The 20443-nt window shown below is 38.9% G+C and overlaps 1 protein-coding gene across 6 annotated transcripts in view; it reads right to left on the reverse strand.

The window, feature by feature from the left end:
- FGF14 (fibroblast growth factor 14) overlaps positions 1-20443 on the reverse strand; it is a 425616-nt gene that overhangs the window by 136127 nt on the left and 269046 nt on the right. Inside the window, exon 1 of one of the 6 annotated variants that reach the window (XM_063337131.1) lies at positions 8895-10574. The exons of the other annotated variants lie outside the window; for them this stretch is intronic. Within the exon in view, the coding sequence (XP_063193201.1) occupies positions 8895-9087 (193 nt within the window). The 5' untranslated portion in view covers positions 9088-10574. Of the gene's footprint in view, positions 1-8894; positions 10575-20443 lie in introns of those variants that run through there. 6 annotated transcript variants of the gene reach the window in all.

Consider the following 20443-nt stretch of genomic DNA (forward strand, 5'->3'; position numbering starts at 1 on the left):
GGAGACAGCCATACTTAGGTCTTCATCCTGTAATCATACCTCTACTTGCTTGAGGGCAAGCATGAGTAATCATCAGGACTTCAATGACAGAAGTATACCTCCAGGTACAAGCCTGACCAGAGCTCTGATAGGACAAGACTTGCAGTGGACACCAGGGGAGCCCTGCTAAAATCCAAAAGGCTGTAGCAAAGCCATCCTGCCATGCAAGTCTCTTTCCAGTGTCGTAGAAAGAGATTTCATAGTTGATGACACTGGAACAGGTTGCCCAGAGAAGTTGTGGATGCCCCATCCCTGGAAGTGTTCAAGACCAGGCTGGATGAGGCTTTGAGCAGCCTGGTCTAGTGGGAGGTTGTCCCTGCCCAGGGGAGGGGGTTGGAACTACATGATCTTTAAGGTCCCTTCCAACCCAAACCATTCTATGATTCTATGATTTTTGTTGGCTTAAATAACACAGTTTAAAATGCTGTTGGGAACAAAGTATTACACATTTCATGTGCATTTGTTCTGATTACAAATAAGAAACTGTCTGATTACACAGCAAGAAAAGTTAAAGAAGAAAATAGAGCAATGAAGTTTTAGAGTTAATTTATTTCATAGTCACTGGTATACAGATTACAGTGGCAAATTTTTCAACTCATCAGAATTTCATATGAAGAGATACAAACCACTAATTAAGGTAGAGAAATTCAAGTCTCAGTTATACATAAACTACGTAGATGAAAATGAGAGGAGCATCTCTTTAAGCTGGGATATTCACAATGCATAAAGCAGCAAGTGTGTGAACAACTGAGCACTCAGTAAATGTTGTAAGATTTTGGAACAGTTATGAACTATAATCCATGAACTACAGAGTTTAGTTTACAAGGGAGAATGACTGAAGAAAAACCTTACTTCATCACATTTATGAACATACCAATTTGTTGTAAGACTGTTCTTAAAACCCAAATGAAGAAGAAACGATTATGGATTAAAACCAAAATAAATAAAAACATAAATACCTATTTTATTTATGCTCTAGCAAACAGAGTGTTCTTTATTTATTACCAATAAACTTCACACGTGTTCTAATCACAAAAATTAAGTCTGCGCTTATATAAAAAAACTGTTACGGATTTGTAAAGAAAATATAAGTATCATACTGAAATAAACTTCTTGTTGGTGAAGTACTCACTGTTTCATTGCAGAATATGCTTTTTCAGGAAGAGCACTAACATAATCTAGGCATTATAGATATATAGTGTTTTCATATAAGTAGGTATATATAAGCCATAAATTTAGTACTTAAGATCACAGAAGTCTGAAGTAAATTGTTGCCTTTCAAAGATATCCTTCTTTCACATTACAGAAAATACTGCAATAAAAGCATAGTAATTTTAGTAAAAAAAAACCCAAAGAATTGCTCTGGTTTTATATGGTAAGTAAGGAAGTGAGTCTCTGTAACACTCAGGGAGTGCAAATTCTCATCAAAACTGAACTAGAAATACCTATAATTCATTACTGCATTAAGGGAGACCCTGGTACCAGTTTCCACCTCTAGGCTCACAGTTCCACAAGAATCTCCACTGTAAAAAACCTGCTGACCTTTTAAGACTGACATATCTGCTGTTTGCTGAGTGACTTTGAAATTCAGTAGCAAAAATGCCCTGAGGCTTGAAAAGTCCCTTTTCATTGGGACATGAAATTCCACTCAGATTTACCTGTACAATGAGCATTTAAAAAATGGAAACTAATTTTAAAAAAGCATTACTTCCTTTCTCTCATTTGGGTTTTTTCAAACAATGCGGGAAATAGTCTAGCAACCAAAACTAGATGCTTTCTGGAGCCAGGCTTCACAGTACCAAAGAGGGAGCAGCAGCAGCTACATTTAGTGTATTGGGTACATCTTAAGACCAAAAAGGGCAGGCTTTGCAATGGAAATGATAGTTAATTAAGGACTTTTTTCTTTTTACCTTATTTAAAAAAATAACTTCTACAGAGAGAAAAAGACCATATGCTTGTGTTTCATAATACTAAATTATTCTTACGTAAAATAAAATGCTTGGTTTAGTATTTTAAACAAATGCTGAGTTCCATCATGTATTTATTCTGATTACTGCCAATCAGCAGTCCAATATTGGTTCAGTTCACAGCAGTTTTACAGCACGGTAACTCCAATGCCTTCCAAAAGTTCTACACCTGGGCAAGTGATTAGAATCAAGACCGCAGATTTAATTAAATTGTTTAATTTAGTTACATCCTAGAGATTACACTTTATATCCTAGAGAAAGGATATACTTCACATTCCTATTTCAGTCAACTTCCTCTAGCTTCACTTATGAAAATCTTACTGAACAACCAATATTATATTTATCAGCTTGCACTGAGCATTTTACAAAATGGTAACCAAAGCATTCAGGGATCCTGAAAACCTTGAGGGAACAAGGTTTCTGTACTTTTTTCCAATATAGTCCATCAATTTAAATTTGATATCAACCTTTTACTATTTACTTCTTTCAATCTTCTATTCGCTTTCCTTTGAAATACCAAAATTCTCCATCTTCTTTGGTTATTTATTTATTTATTTATTTACAGAAATGTAAATTTAAATTATGTTCACCTATTTCAGCATATGCTGAAATCCTCTCTAGTTTATAACATAGAATCAGAACTTGAGAGTCCTGGACTCGACTCCTGCCCATCCCTAACTTGATCCAATTATATATTCCTAAATCCTGGCACCAAAAGCCGCTAGTGTCTTTCTTGGCACCAGGAAAGGGTGTGTTCCCTCATTTTCAGTCCCATAGGAAAATAAATTGGAAGATCTAAACTTGATCTCATCATGTTATCATATTTATATAATTGAAATGAAAAACCGCACCCCTAATGTACAGAAATGTTACAGTTTACAATGCAATGAAAGCAAGTTGCTGATTTTAGATCACAATAGAGAAAATCAGAGCTTTACTAATTTTCTCATTCTCTTCTACCATGGAATATAGTACTATATATTCTGTTTCCACACCACTCATGTATGGCAGAGCGTAAGATCTGAATTAGCACTAATAAAATAACTCTTGAGAACAAAAATGTACTGGTTTCAAAGGGTTTCAGAAAAAGCTGATGGCACAGCAAGAGTACATGCCATTGGGGTATATCTTCCTGTCTATCACTAACTCTAATACTTGCCCAAGGCAGAAAATAGCTTACATATGACCAAGCAAGGTAGGCCTCTGTTTATTCATTACAAAAAATGGGTAGCCAAGCTCACCGTTTCGTGTCTCTTCAAATTTCTAAATTATGCTTAGAATCTAAACCAAAACACTTTAACAGCAAAATTTTCTGTAATAAACTTTTTGAGTGTTAGCTCTATATTAAAATTAATTACTGCTGTTTATAAACTACTGACTTGAAAAATCATTATTCAAAATGAGTTTTAAGCACTCAGTTTAATTCAAACTAACAGACTGAAATACCCTGGAAAAAATGACATCCACTAATAGATATTTTTACAAGACAGAATTACATCTTCAAATACATTATAGAAACCTGACCTCACCTATAACATTTCTATCGCTACACCATCATGAATCAGAAACCACCTATACTGAAATCTCCCTTAATATCTCTATCGACTGAACAACTTAGTTCTACAATGCATTTAATAGTTACAATAACTAATATACCTTAAAAAAAAAATAAATATCAGTATGTGGGGACAGAAACTGACTGAACTTTGGAGATCCAGGAAGATCCCTCAAGCATTAAGAGTTCATTTGCTAATGAAGAGTTAAATCACCAATTACCAAGTGAAGATAGTGAGATGCAATGCTTGTATATAGGAAAAGTGAAATTTGGGTTCCTCCAATTTCCAATATCCTCCACATATGCAAATTTCCTGAGATAAATAAACATAAACCAATGCTTATCTGGAAGAAACAATAGACTAAAAAAACCCCAAACACCACAGTACTTTACAGACAAAGCAAGCAAGGAATACAAGCCAAAACAACTATGCAGCCGTCGAAAAATTTTGAAGAAATCTTAACTTGCAACTATTACCAAACTTAGAATATTTAGAAAACATAAGCTAAAATACCTACTACTCCCTGAAGTTATCTGATTTCTACTTTTAGCACCATATTTTAAGATATGCAGTGCTAAGTTTTTCTACTCATTTTACATTAAAACAGGAGATATTCCGAAATAACATTGGTACAGCACTACATGTACATTAAATAGCCACTATTCTATCACCCATGTTTAAGATATTTCTAAAAATCAATAGTCCCTAAAATTGTCTCGCCATTTTAAAGTTATTTTTCCCCATTTCCTCTCAAAAACATCTCATTCATCACTGTTAGAGCCACCAAGACCAGTTCAGAATAAGAGAATTACATTCCAGCCTTTACTATATTTCTTTTTAAAGCCTCCCTTAGCAAGCACAGGGTCTATGTGAAATACTCAATGCATGAGAAAGAAAACTTGACACTGAGTCTAGCAAACCACATGTTCAAAAATAATTTTAAAATATGCTTTGAATATTTTACATGAGATACAGCATATTTACACATTTTCAATTTGTGATGAAAATGTAGTCCTTTGAACAGATTTGCAGCAATGAAGGAAAATATTTTGAAAAATTAATAATTTCTTATACATACTCTTACAACTGGGTTTATAGTTCCAAAAGGGTTGTGGGTTAATCAGTTTCATTTGAGGAAAAGTAGTGAAGAATAAGCAATATCAGTTCAACACCCAGAAATACAGACGGTCTTGCACCTAGACAATGCAGCAGCTGTGGGCTTTAGTGAACTACCAAGAATAATTAATTCTGAGGACAGTCACATAGGAAAGCGCAGCTACAAGTTTTGATCCACTGAAACTTGGAGCAAGCCAGATCATCTGAGACTGGAGCGAACTGATTGGGATTCGATGCGGTTTCTACACCCACATGGACAGATCTCCATTTCAGTTCCACTTACATCATTCCACAAGTAGGAGAATTAAAAACTACTTAAGGCACTACCTATACGGGGAATTATCTTACATCTGAGATTATGGGCCACTCCCACATCTGCCACAAAACATAAACTGATATACTGAGAAGTTTTCCAAAAATGCTTTCTTTGGAGAATTAAATTACCTTTGTAGATGCAATAAAATCTAATCAGTGTGGTTTCTGAGCATGTTCCCTAGTTTTCTCTTTCTCATAAATATTAATGTAGAAAATCAGAGGCCAAGTCATTCCAAAATTCATACACTCCATGTATAAATTCAGAAGTTTTTATGCGGTATTAGCACACAGATAGAGTAAACACCACACTTGGTTTTTAATACATTTAAATGTTGAGTATTTTCCAGTAGAATACTCTCAAGGGACCTAATTAACCAAATGACGATTTTCCAGATTAGCAAAGAAGCTGGATATGTAGATGAAAATACAGGCTAAGAAGTTTGACTTTGCACTAGTGACAAGCATACATTTTTAATCTCGGCACACTGTAGTTGCATGAGGTGAAGAACTGACATTTATTTTCTTCTTCTTATTGGGTAGCCCCAGGTTATATCAGGTTATTTCACATGAAGACTCCAAATCTTGTCTGTCAATTCTCCCATTTGTGATTATATTAACATAAATTAAACCATTATAACTGAACAACCTCTAATCCAGGACAGGATGGTTTGTAATTGATTGATGTCTGGCATCAGCGTCAGGCAAGATCTTGGCTTCATGGCTACCCAGAAATTAACGACAGTGATTTCTTCATCAAATGACAGGTAGGATAAAATAAAGATGCCATAAATTTGAAATATCATAATACTAAAAAATATGAATCAAAGCTGCCTGGTAAATGAAAATGGTTTCATCCACTCAGTAGCTTATCAGACAAGTCTCCCACAGAAATCCCTCTGCCAGTTTAATTCATTAATCAAAGTTTTCAAAAAGCTGTTTAAAACTGTCATTGCACCTATCATTAGAGCCAATATATAAGCAAATACAAATATTGCCCTTTACCCTGAATGAGCTCCTGGATGTATGTTTAATGATACCCTCCCTAAATGTTAGTCTCCCAAAACACACTTCTGTTGATATTTTAGTATGCCCCTAAAGGAAGGACCATGAACAGAAAATCAGTCACAATGACAGAAAAACCTTATATTCAGTTGGGCATACATATGATTTTAGCATGTTATGTATTTGTAATAACTTTGTTCACAAATAAATCCCACTGAACAAGAACAGTACTAACAGGCATCTTTTAAGAAGAGTTTAAAAATATTTTCAGATGTTTGCTAACATGTTGGTAAGTGTGCATACATTGTGTATATCTACTTATCTAATTCACATACTCATGTATGTACAAGAGTAAATGTATATTTTTAATTTTAAAAGCAACATCACTAGTTTTTGCTGCCAGATTTTTTTCAAAGATGAGAAGACACTTTTTTCGTATGTAAGTACAAAGCAAAACACTTTTTTATTCCATGAGAAATACAGTCTAGCTTTTATTGCTCTACATAACAAATATTCTACATATACTTCTACTCTTCCATTGAATTGTATGAGAATGCCACGGATGGTTTGTCACATCTCGATTAACTCATTTTTCACAATGCTCTCATGACACTCTGTATATCATTTACACAAGGTTTATTTGTCAAAATCCCATTGCACCTTTCTGACAACAGATGTTTTGAAATGCGTCCTATTTTGCTTGGCAAAGACTTATTTTAATGGGTTTGACAGTATGATTTCAGTGACGAATTCAGTGGTCATTTAACTCGGTTTAAGAAAATTAAAAAGAGACCCTCATAAATGTTCATTTTATAACTCATATAAGGTACTTCTAAAGCAATAAGCCTTATAAAATGTGGGTTTTTTTCCAAATTATTATTCATTCTGCATAAGATGTTTGAGTAACAACTTCTGCTTGATTGTTTCTTTGGTTTCCCTCATAAATAGTATGCAACTTTGAATCCACAGGTACTCCATGTATCACTTTACACATCATGAACATACACAGTAAAAGGCACGACAGTATTTTTTTCAGCAGGAATTCTTATGGAGATTCTTATGGCAATTCTGAGACCTTAACCTAAATCAACAGATAAATATCATCGTGTCTCCATCTGAAGGATTCTTAGAGAAAATAAAGTCGGGGGTTTAATGCTGCAGACTTTACAGGGAATAGCCCTTGTTCTGATTATTCTTACTGAAATCATCTGGACCACTGGCATGGGTTAGCAGTTGAGTTATATTTTAATGCAGTTCTATTATTCAATAATGTCACAAAGTGCCTTATGAAAAAAATGAATGAATGAAAAAGGATGAATTTAGAAGTCTCATTAAAGCCCCTTCCTACCTAAGAAAATGTTTGGCATCTCAGTGCTGTGAGACCGTCATCTCCTCCTGAAACCATAGCATAGTCAAATACCGAGTTTTCCCCAAAATAAGACTGCACAGGTGGTCGAGAACAATTGCTCAGTTAGCAAATCCCACTAAACTTGTTTTCATAAACAAGCATCACATACATAAATCCACCATCATAAACCAAGCACTCTAGTCATCTTTTTAAGCGCACATACAGAGTGCCTAAAAAGAAGCCACCATAGACTTTGCCACTGACATGTTCATCTTCCCTTTATCACTCTACTATCTAAAAATGGCAAGATTTAGCTTGCATTAGGAGTTACAGAAATAATCCTTTCACTAATAAAGCCATGTAAAAATAAAATTGTATGTATTTTGTCAATTTATGTTATTTCAAGTATGAAGCATGGAAAAAAAAAGCAGGAAGGATCAGTCAGGACAGATCACTGATTACTCTTCTTAAAATTATCTTCCGACCCACCCTACAGAGGAGCTATAGTATACATACCAAACTACAACACATGGTGGCATTCTCTAGTGTAACAGAGGATGGCTTGTAGTTTACCATTGACTGGTAGGTATTAGACATGTTTCAAGTGATACTTTACATTTTCACTCCTCATAATACAATCCTTTTGTTCTAAAACTACTTGTTTCCTGAGGACGAGTACAAAATAAGTCATTGCCATTTCTGATCGCTGTTGAATATTGAGCTGAACACCACTAAATTAAAAAAAATAAATAAAATAGAGAAGTCATTGCAATATCATTTAGCTCCTTTTATTTCTAGGGTTCTAATACAAAGCACTGATAAAATGCAATCACCACGGTACCGGTTTTAGTCGTCTTGGTTGACTACTGGCCATCTACCCCCAAGAAGAACTGCCTGTAAAACTTGCTGGTCTATACAAAGCGGCCCTTGACTGGCGGTGGGCAGCGCGCAGATGGACCCACACTCGGGCACCGACCGGCATGCAGAGTGGCTCTCCCACAGCTCTGCCATGCCCCTCGCTTTGGCCACTGGGAAGTCACCGGCCGCTACGGCCAGGCTATGCCTACCAAAGCCAAGCGGGCAGCTCAAGGAAGGGACTGATGAGCGATGGTTCCCGGGCACCGGACCCGAAAAGCTTTGTCCTTTAAAGAAAAACACGGGCGAGATGGGGACAGGCGGGGTGGCGGGCTGGGCTCACGCCACCCGAAGGGCTTCCTGCCTCGGAGCCCACCTGCCGTAGCCAATACCTGAGTCCCCAGGGCGAGCTGGGCCCGCCGGCCGCGGCTCCCCGGGGGGGCGGCGGCGCAGGCAGCAGCTGGACGGCAAGGCGGGGGTCCCGGCCAAGAAGCCGCCGCTCCCCTCCGCCCGCCGAGCCCCTCGCCCGCTGACAGGGAGCCGGGAGCCGCCCGCGGAGTTGAGCGGGGGCGGCGGGTGGCGCCTCCCGCCGCGGCGGCGCCCGGCCCGGGAAGTTTGTCGCCACAGGTTGCCCCCTTTCCCGCCCGCCCCTCCCCGGCAGCCCCCTCCCGGGCGGGACCGACCACAGGGACACACCTTGGCGCCGCAACCGCCGCTTCTTGAGCCCGAAGATGCGGACCTTGGAGAAAATGTCCACCAGGTTGCCGTTGCAGAGCCCGCGGTTCTTGCTGGGGCTGTTCCGCCTCCTGCTGGCCGAGGGCCGGTCCCAGTGCTGCTCCCTCGCCTGCCGCTTCTGGCGGATCAAGCCGCTGGCGATGGCCGCTGCCATGGCTGCTGGCCGGCTCGCCCACGCCGGCCGGCGCCGCGACGGGCAGGGGGGAGGGCGGCGGCGGGACGCTCAGCCCCGGCGGGGACCCATCCCCGGGGGAGCGGGCGAGCGGGTGCCTCCTCCGGCCCGAGGCGCGGCTGCAGCGGGGCACCCCCTCTTCCCCTCCCTCCCTCCCTCCGGCCGGCGGGAGCTGCCGCCGCCGCCGCGGGTCACCGCATGGGTGCCCCGCCGCCCCTCCCGCCGTGCCCCGGCGCAGGGACACCTGCTCGGGCGGCGGGGGCTGGCGCCGAGCGGAGCGGAGCGGGGCGAGCGGCACTCGGGGCAGAGCCGCGCTCCGTCGGGTCGGGTCGAGTCGAGTCCGGCCGGCAACGTCGCCTCCCCTGGGGCTGCCCCTCAGCCCCGCGCCGCCGCCCGCTCGCCCGCCGCTGCCATCGCCGCGGCCGGGGCGGCTACCGCTGCCTCTTCCAGGCTCCCGCCTGATGATTGCCAAGTGTTTCAGAAATCAGCATCTGGAGAGAGCAATCTTCTTCTCCGGGGAGAGCTGTAATCACGGCTCTTCAGTCCCACCCCGCTCCAGCCTCCCCTACACACACACACACACACGCACGCACATACACACACAGGCACCGCTGGAGCTTTTTTTGTCCTCCCCAAGGCGAGGGGCGGCGAGGGTGCAGAGGGCGGAGGAGGGGACTGGAGAAAGGCAGGAGAATAAAGCAAAGGGGGCGAGGGGCGGAGGGAAGGGGTGTTGCTGTTGCGGTTTTCTGGTGGGAACCAGCGGGGTCCCGGCGGATCCGCCGCCAGCTGCCTCTGCTCCCCCCTTAGCTTTCCGGGTGGCTTCGTGCGGGGCTCACTCCCCGCTGGGCGCTGCCGGGGGGACCCATGGCCCTCCCCGTGCTCCGCCGCCCACCCCGGCACACCGAGGCAGCCCGGCACGCACTCTCTCGCCAGCACCCTCGCACCGGCTCCCTCGCCGCACCCAGCGGTGACACCGGTACCTGTCGCCGTCCCCAGGCCGGGGAAGCTGCGGGGGCAGCGGTGGGCGGGTGAGGGGGCAGCCCCTCTCTCGGCCAGCCCGCCCGCGGCGGAGCAGGCCGCCCATCTGCCCCTGCTCGCCCCGCAGCCCGGGAAGGGACAAGGCGGAGAGTGTTGTCCGACGGGAGAAGTGGTTCTGCTGCATACGAAGGATTAAGAGCCGTGAGGAAGAAACATACCAACGAGGCTGAGGGGACCTTCCACCCAAACCAACACACGCTCTCTGGGAGACAAGGTTTATAGCACCATCAGACTTTTAACTTGGACCATGGATTTCTGAGGTTTCAGAAAAACCGAAGGAATTCCACAGGGCACCCAAAACCAGCCGCAGTAGTTAGATTCATTGATCACCAGCACCATGTAAAATTATTTCTTTTTTTTTTTTTTTTCATAGTCTACGTCTTGGAGCACTTGAGCAAGCACCAGCCAAGCTTGCTAGACACAGAATGCCTAAGGAGTCTCTGCCTTGAGGAGCTCACAATACACTGCAGATAATAAATACACTTAAAATAACGACATCTCATGTCTTTCCCTTCATCTTTTTCTGGTGGGTCTTCTCCCTTTTCAAATAAGGCGTTTACTTTCTGCCAATGGGGAAATTTCCTGAAGTTGTAGCTAACCAGAGGAAAGTAGAAAAACGAAGCCAACAGCTACACACAAAAAATGCAGAGTTATCCTATAAGGAAGGGCAGATGCTTGCAGGGGAAATATCATGTAATAAATATCTAATTTTTATACTGGTTTGGGAATAATCTAATTTCTTATTAGATGGTTCTGTACAAAACCAGGCTTTGACGTGTAAATATCAATCCAGAATAATTCACTATTTTGTGATACAGAACCTTGTAGGTAAGAATAGGCTCTTGTTTCAGCAGAGAATTTGGTAGCTCCAATGTTGACCATTATTTCCCTAAATCCTTTAATCTACAAAGGGCTATTTTTATACAGAGGGTGAAAGTGTACAGTGGGAACTCCCTTATACGGGGATTTTGTATTAATACTAGACCAACTAGGAGCAGAACATGCACAATCGGATCTGGATAATACATTTTAATTCTATTTAAAAGTGTCTCTAAAGAGATTCAGCTAAAACACTCGCACTGGATTTTCTGTCTGGCAATTTTTGCAGAGCAGCAATTGCCCTACAAAGGTTACAATTACCTTAACTAATGCAATTAGACAGAGAGGCTTGGGTTTGTTCCTTAAAAAAAAAAAATAAAAATTTCGCTGTAGTAGTTTTGCATACCGCTTCCCTTTTCCATACTTCCCAAATAACAGCCCAACGCTCCTCCAAATGTCTCCCCAGTGGGTGCCTCCCGGTCCCGGTCCCGTCTCCGTCCTTGGCTTCCCCCGGGCCCTGCTCACGGCCGCCCGCCGCCGGGGCGGCCTCCGCCTTCAGCACCATGGACAGCGAGCAGAGACCGGACGCGTGTGTCCCTGGGGAGGAGGTGACAGGACACAGCCCAAAGTCTCCTGCTCCACCTGGCTCCAGACAAAGGAATGAATGAGAAGGAGCAGAGTGAAATAAAGGCCAGCCCTCCACTATCTTTAATTTGCACAGGAATGTAGGAGCGGAACACATACAGCCCTAAGTTTTGCGTGAGAAACTCTCTTCAAAAAGATCGGCTTCCTCGTTTCCTTTTGCTGGAAGGACCTCTTTATATTATCCAATGATGCTATTCACTATATACTCTCTACTACTATTGTTCCTTTTCCGTAGTTTCCTTCAAATACTGCGCCTTTGCCAAAACACGCTGACGTTTCTCAATGATATGATGCTCGGGGTGATGGCAAAGAAAGGAAAGAACTAAGGTGAAAATGGGCAGTATGCCTCCAGACAAGAGAAAATGTGTTTCTCACTCCAGAGATCAAAAACAATAGCTTTCTACTTGCATCTCAGAAATGCAGAGTAGTTGTTTACAGCTTGAGGTTTTGCAAAGAAAACTCAAGAGAGCCATCTGCTGTCTTAACCTGTAATAAAATGTGTGCAACTCTAGTCAAAGCGAAGGTTTTGCCAACAGATGGATTGTAGAAGTATGAACATATCGGGTACCTTAAAAACTAGTAACTGCATAAGATCATGCATTTAGGACGAATGGAAATATCTTACTTATAACATTTACTACATTAAAATAGAATTTTATTTCTGATTAACAAAACTCTGGATATGAAAACAAACGATTAAAAGCAAAAGAGTGAGCGAAGGGATTTTCAATAGTTTCTATTTTCCCATCTGTTCATCTCTAACTATTAATTTATCATGGATTTCAAAATTTTTCTAAAATAAAAACGTTTTAGTAACTTTAAAATTACTTGCTTGAATGAATTTTAGAGGAAAGCATTCAACAGATATAAAGTGTGCATAAAATGCTTTATTATATACTAGGGTATGAAATATTATTATTCCTTAAACATTTTTTTTCTGTATTACTGGGGAAAAACCATATTCCATTTAAACTAATTTAAAATGTCAATCAAAATGTACTATTTTCAGGCATCAAAGTTCAATATTAAAATATACACCATTAATATTTGTGCATATACATGTATTAGTGATACATAAAATGCTTTTATAAGGGCTTCCAGGCTTCCATTTGGAAAAATAAGATTCTATGCTTTCAATTCTATCCTAACTTAGATCCATAGGCTACAAAATTTACAGAATCAAAAATGTCATCCTTATGGTTTAAGGGCTGTGGGGTTTTGTGTTTGTTTGGTTGGTTTTTGTTGGGGTTTTTTTTTTCACTTCTATATTTTGCATTAGGTTGGATAGAGTTACAAGCTACAGTCATTTTTGGTCAGTGCAGATATGAAAACTCTACAGAGTTCTTTTCATAAACCATTTCAATATAAACAAAAATGCCTTTCTGTAGGTGTGTCCCCACATACACACACTCCACTCACGTTTTCTCCTCCCAGATATCCTGAAACCATTCATCATATCAAAACCAAAACAAATCAAATCAAACCCTGAGAAAAACACCCCAAATACTTACAAGCACAGATTTTCTAGAAGTTCAAAATGCCAGTTCATTATATGGCTACTAAACATGTTGTAGTTTCATGGTCTCTAGTAAAGTTTTTATTGCACTTGCTTGCCAGCAGTAGGCACACACAGCTTGCTTGTCAGTTAAGTGCTCTAGAATATGATGCTATAAAATCAGCCTATCTTATACACTAGAAATCATTAATACAGTATTGTGAATCTACATGTTCTACATTGCAGATCATTTTCTGTCACTGAAAAGGTTGGGGTTTTTGTGGTTTTTGTGTGTGTGTGGTTTTTTTGTTTGGTTTTTTTTTTTTTTTTTAAGATGGTGTGTGCTATATTTGCAAACAAGATTAATACCTTACTCCTTAAACTTCCATTCAAACTGGAAAGACTACTCTTGGGGTAAAAGTACCAATTTATGCATAAAAATTGCAAGGTATGCATAAGAGTACATCTGGGCCATTGGAAAAATTTAATGTATTCCCAAGAAGAGATGACTCAGCAGTGAAAAAATACTTGTTTGTAAATTCTGATGGATTAATTTAATCAACGTTCCTGTGCTTTTGATAAGACACCAGACTGATTACCAGATTGCTGTTTCCAGCTAAGGTTGTGATTCTGAACAGTTGTTGGTACTGATAAAAAATTTACTGAAAGTTGCTGGCAATTTTTGTGGATCGTAATTCAAGTGTCTAAATTCAATTTCCATACTAAGACCCCTCCGGTTCCACAAAATGATATCATAAGAAGATGTGATACATTCTACAAAGAGGTGGGGCCAGAGGGGTGTTGGTAAGCCATAGTAACTTCCAATTCTTGATTTAATTTTCTTGGGGAACAAAACCAGAGCAAGAGATATAACTTGGTGAGTTGAACAAGATGAAAGAAATATGGTCTATGGCTTATTCTGTAGGTTGGTAAGTGTTTAATTTTTTAAAAAAATAACAAGCTAGGAAAATGTTTGTTAACATAAAAGGTCGTATTTGTTGTCACCATACCAGTATGAACATACTAAATCATAGATAAGAAACCCCTTTTCAGACAGTTTAAGTGCATTCCATGCTTATAATAAGACTAGTATGGTTGTGCAATAAGCTTTAAACAGTTTAAATTAGATCAGTTTTAGATGTTCTTGTGTGTTAATCTAGATATAACTCTCCTTATAAGTTCTTGTTAACTTCTCAGAAGACAATGCCCTGTGAAGTGCTGCAATTTAAAATCCTTAACACCCTGAACACTTGATTCTGGTTGATTAGACTTTGAAGGGCATTAAGAACAAAGTTTATTAAACACGCTAATAAACTTCACAGAATTTGAATATCTATGCTTTTACATTGTTCTATACCACAAGCACTCAGCTTTCAGCCTCAACATTCACAATGCACTCAAGGAGCCAAACTCACACCTATTAAAATTAACTGACTACATAGGATACAATATGTAGTAAATTGTTTAAATACATCAGGTGAATCCTCAAAAGTAAGCTTCCAGTATGGTGTTTGAAGGACTGCACATATTTTAGCCAGCTTCCTCACAGGCTTTGGACTTACTCAACTTTATGTATCCAAGTCATTAAAAGAACCATTAAAACATAATTGATGTATATGTTAGAATAAATTAATCCACCATGCAAGGAAGTCCCACATTAGATGACTGGTTATGCAGAAAACTATGAAAATGTAAACATTAATATACATGACATCTAAGGAAGTGAGAATGACTATACCAGCTCAGAGACACTGGCTTAGCTACTGCAATATTTGTTCTGCATTGACCAGTGACATTTCTTTCATGTATTACCTGGGATATGTCTGCAACCCAAAGGACTGAGTACCTCTACGCAAGTAAGGATTCAAATTCATCTATGGAACTGAAAAAAAATTGTCTTGTAGATGACCAATATGACAGCACTAAATATATATTGTCTTATTCTTTAGAAATTATATAATTCTCAAATTGATTGGGTTATTTTTTTCATTTTTTACTTTGCTTTCCTCCTTCCCTTAAATTTAGTATTGTTTATACTGCAGTAATGAGTCTCACGAACAGTGCTGCGGCAAGGAAAATACCTACGTTAATTATTTAGAGTTTCATTTTCAGTTCCATTGGCTAACTCTTCATTCTTCAATAGGGAAAAGTGAATGGAGATTATTAAACCATTTTAAACAATTGATCTTTCAGCAAGATAAGACTCATGATTACAGCTCCTAGCTATTAGCACACCTCTTGTGACATCTTTCATGACTCTTTCTAGTTTTCACTCTATCCTCTACTTCTGATACCACTTCTTTTGAGACCAGGTGAACAAAAGAAACCAAAGGGATTGACAGCAGAATCTGAACAGTGCACAGATCATATGAGGCTCCCCAGAATAGCTCACCCAAGCCCAAAACTTAACTCTAACAAATCTCCTTTAAACTACAGTTAACAACGACAATGACAAAAAAAGAATCAGGATCACTTTCAGAGACAAATCCATAAAAGTAATTAAAAATTAAATAGATTGTGGTTTCTTATATATATATATATGATTTTAACTTTAAATACTAAATAGTCCCCTTAAAGACAGATTCTTAATTACTAACAACAGAAACACATTGCCGTTTATTTTGCTTCCACTGAAGCTAACAGCAGAAGATCTGCCACCAGAGTGCTTCAGACAAGACTCTGATGACACAAGCCAGAACAATGACTTTCATTAAAGAAAAACAACAAACCCCCCCATCTCTAGTCCACACAGATGCATAAAGCAGTTTAAGATTTAGAGACCTAAAGCCATCCTGGAGAGCTTCTTCATTAATTTCTCATACACACGGCTTAAAACAACATCTGTTGCATTTACTTATCCAGCCATGGCAGGACTTTCTTCTGTTTTGCCGGGCTTCTGAAACATGCAACAGACTTTGCTGTTATTTTCCCAAGTATCTGAAAGTCCCTGTAATATGACTCTGCTTAATTTTGTTCTACAGAAACAAAAGGAACGCCATTCCTGGAAAATTTGGTCTCTACAGTAAACTTTGTCCGGAGTCAGTACAGCTGGCAGAGCATGACAGCATTTAAGCTGTTACACCTGCTTGACAATACTCTCCTGTGAGAGTTTTCTACTCCTAAAACAGAAAAAAAGTTAAGGAGATTGCAATGAAATTATTCGCAATCTCTTGATTGGAATAATCGCAAATATTATCCTAAACGCACACTGATTTTTGCTGCACAAGTTCTAGAAAAAAAAGTGTCCTATAGAAAAGTAGCCATCAATATGAAAATTTCAAACTGTAAGGATAAAAATTCATCACTGTGGATGACAGTGGTTTGGGGAACGATTACCACATACACACAGGGCATTGCTCCCTTAATGGACTTTTACTTTACATCACAATATTTACTGGTTCATTAGATGTTGGGTTTCCAACTGGTATCTTTATAGAGGAATCAAATTAGTCCTTTTCTTCATGAAATAAATAATATCAGTACATACACAAAACATACATAAGTGTAAAATTAATGAATATGTAAAATTTCACAGAAAAATTTTACACATATGTACATGTGAGCATTTTTGTATGTATGAGAATTTTTAGTAGTTGGTAAGAAGATCTTTTTATTCAGTTGCTTTCTCTGAATATTATTTAAAAGTTAATAACTTGTCTGCACATGATATGACATGCAAATGCAAACTTAAACATGGAAGCTATATCTCAGTCTTAAATTATTAGGAAACACAAAATGCCATCCAAGCAATAAGAATATATGTTTATATAAAACTATATAGCTCAAGCTTACTGACAGTGTTTATGTAAAGTTCTCCAAAATATTAATTTTAAATCCTTACGTAAGAGTTTCTGGCTTTTCTCAGAACAGATAAGAAACGTATGAAAATGTAAGAAAAAATGTGATATATTTCTGGACATTAAGAACAAGGGAGGTGTTGGATTTTGGTCATCTCGGAGAGACTCAGGAGAAAAAGCACATTTTATCCATTACAATAAAATGCTGAACAGAAAAGACAGGATGAGCCGAGACATACATAAATTACTAGCTTCAGAAGCAGAAGGATAATTCCCCCCCAAATACATCCAGTAATCCTGTAAGTATAGAAAGTGATTGTCACCAGCGACAGGAAGGATTGGAACGTGGCTGTCTGCACGCTTACATGCATACATACACGCACACATCCACAATACCACTTTGTGGTGGAAGAAAGCATGAAGGGCACTCCATGGCAAATAATTTAGAAAAAGGTAGTCTTCTTTTCTGCTTTTTAACCTAAACTTGGCAGTGTAATTAATTTGGCGGAGAACTTTTTGATAGTCATCTTTGTTTACAATTCTTCTATCATCTATTTTCAAGTAATTTTTGTTTTGTAATCCATTTGATGCTATTTTGAAGATATTTGCAATGAAAAAAAAAAAAAAAAAGCCCTGAAACTTGAAATCCCATTCTTTTCTTGTTCCAGAAGCAAGGTAATAAATTATTTCTCTGGGTAGTAACCAGGACAAGGTGAGTCTCTGAAGGGAGCAAAAGTAGCTATAGAACAATGCTGGCTAATGCTGCATTCATCCAATTCACCCACAGGGTAAGCCTTGATGTTCTCTGAGATTTTTCATAAAGGACCATCCCTTTCTCTGGCGTTCAGACACAGCTAATGTTTTCTAAAAAAACCCACATGCTGTGTTTCCCTCTTTCCAAGCAAACAGATAAGTCAGTGCATTGTCTACTATTTCTACCGTATGGAATAAATATAAATCTCTAAACAGGTATGCCTTATCTTCTTTTTAGTTAATCTAGATATTCAGAAGTATCTGACATGATAATGCAGTTTGTATTAGCATAGGAAGCGACTTTTTCTTTTTTCTCTTTTCTCCTTAATGTTTCTTTCACAATGTATTATTTTCTTTGACTGACAGCGTTTCTTTGCATTGACATACTACTGCTAAGCAACAGATGCAAACCAATATTATTTACTACAAAAAAATAGAAGAATATTGATTAAAATAACCTTTTAGTTATTAGCCTTTTGTCCTTCTCTCTTTGATAATCAGTCTACTTCATCTCTAGCTTCATCATTACCAGTGCTAATTGCTATATCAAGCTGCAAGTTTCCATTTTACTTCTTCTCAAATAGAAACATTAATTTCTTCTATACTTCGTTTATACATTTAAGAAAAATCTAGCAAAACCAGCGAAGAATGCTTTGACCTAAGAAAAAGAATTTCATAATTTCTACTTGCCTGTCTTGTTACTCACATAAATCAAGGCAGAGTTCTTTCTTTATTTTGAAGACGTGACAATTAGAATATCATGAATACTACAATTAAAGTCTTGAAAAACATATTGCAATACCTGCTAATATTACAGTGCTGACATTCCTGGCTATTAGTTCGAATACTGTAAGATTTATTATTAGTAGTAATAACATGAGTAGTCCTAACATGGTGACATGATTTTGCAACACAGTCCTACAAACCTAAATTACAGAATATCTCACAGTCAAACCTTAACTCATCGAAACCTTTCAACAGCATATCGCTCTAATGTGCAGTGCAATTATCTGTTTTGCCAGCAGTGGACACTGTTACTCTAGTTATCCACAGATATATTGACTGGGGAATAACTTGCAGCACATTCTGGTACATTTTTCTTTTATTACTTGAGCTGCTCTAAGGACTTGGAGTTATTTGCACCAGACAAAAGCTGAGTAATAATTGTATGGTAGGAATATTTTTCAACATCCATGTGGCAGCAGATACACTGTCCCTTTCTCTCAAAACCCCCTATTTTAAAGTAACTTGTAAGAAAATTAGACAGACTTATTCACATGGGGTTTCTTTATTTTATGATAATGATTTCAAGTTGTAGAAGGTGTTCTGATGCAAACAATGAAAATTCTCTTGTTTGTCTTTTTCACAGAATGATGGTTATGACAATGAAGCTGTAAATCTTTTGCACTGCTTTTATAAAATTACTACAAATAATGAAATTGGCAAGATAAAAAATTCTAAACAGGATATTTACTTCGGTAGCTTGTACCAGTTGCTGAATAATACAATTGTTCACAACCTGCAAAGAGCATGTTCTATCCACTGACACTTTTACAGGTACTTTAAAGTTAAGCTGAAGCGTAGATTTTTGGTTAGGAATTAAAAATAGACCAAGACAGAGAGTTGCAGGAGGATTAGCTAGGAATCAGCCTAGCTAGTTGGAAGAGAGTTTCCAATCGTTTTAGAGACAGAAAAAAAAAAATCTAAGAAACACAATGCACAGGTTTAATCACAGATAATAAATATTATCTTCTTAGACACAGTTAGAAGAGTTACAGCAATCACCTTCTAATCTCAATATTCAAATGATTCATTAAGCTCCCCCTAAAATTCCCATCTGTCCAACACTATTATATAAATGCACTTTCCATTTAAGAATATATAGTATCTTAATAGCATAATGCTCATTATCTGGTTAATGCAGCTGAAAACTTACAAATAGTGCCTAACAGTCTGTTGCCGGTATGTGTACACAGGACACCCAGAAAATCTACAAGAGCTGTGCTTTTTGTCATATGAAAAGTCAGTTGCAGATCCAGCCTATGTTGGTTTTTTTTTTTCTTTTTACTGTTCATCTCGATCAGTAAATTGATATGAGCTACCACACAGTCTGTCCATGCAGAGCTTGCAAAAATGCACATGAAGCAAGGAGAGGGCATGACTTTACCAGTGGTGGGGTTGTCTCAGATCAGCCTAAGACTATTGTGAAATTGCCCCCCAGAAAGCTGGGAACTTCAGAAAGGTTGGTGTGAAGTCTGTCTTCAATATTTGAGAATACTGAACATCCACTGGGTCAATGACTCTCGTTCACAGCCTCTTATTATCTAGATAAAAGTGACTTAGAAGCCATCAGTCAGTACATGAACCCAGTCAAAACAGAATAGTTGGACTAGATGGAGAGACTGCTGAAATTGCCTCCAGCCACATCATCTCTTAAAACTGCTTGGCCTTGAACACAGATAGGCAGAACACTGTCCCTTCCCAAAGTTCACTTTTCCCAAGCCATCCACCTTGAAACTGAACTTAGTACTGGTGTACAGGGTTGCTTTTCAGACTTAAGCCTCCGGGGTTCATTTGTTACCAGAATTCTCTGAGTGTCCCTTGCACAGCCCTTCAGTGTTCAGGTAAGTCTTGTGTTTAAAAATAAAATAAAATAAAATAAAATAAAATAAAATAAAATAAAATAAAATAAAATAAAATAAAATAAAATAAAATAAAATAAAATAAAATAAAATAAAATAAAATAAAATAAAACAAAACATTCTCACCAAGACTTAAAGCTTTTTGACTT

The sequence above is a fragment of the Chroicocephalus ridibundus genome, chromosome 1 (assembly GCF_963924245.1).
Source record: "Chroicocephalus ridibundus chromosome 1, bChrRid1.1, whole genome shotgun sequence".
In the NCBI taxonomy this organism is placed as follows: domain Eukaryota; kingdom Metazoa; phylum Chordata; class Aves; order Charadriiformes; family Laridae; genus Chroicocephalus; species Chroicocephalus ridibundus.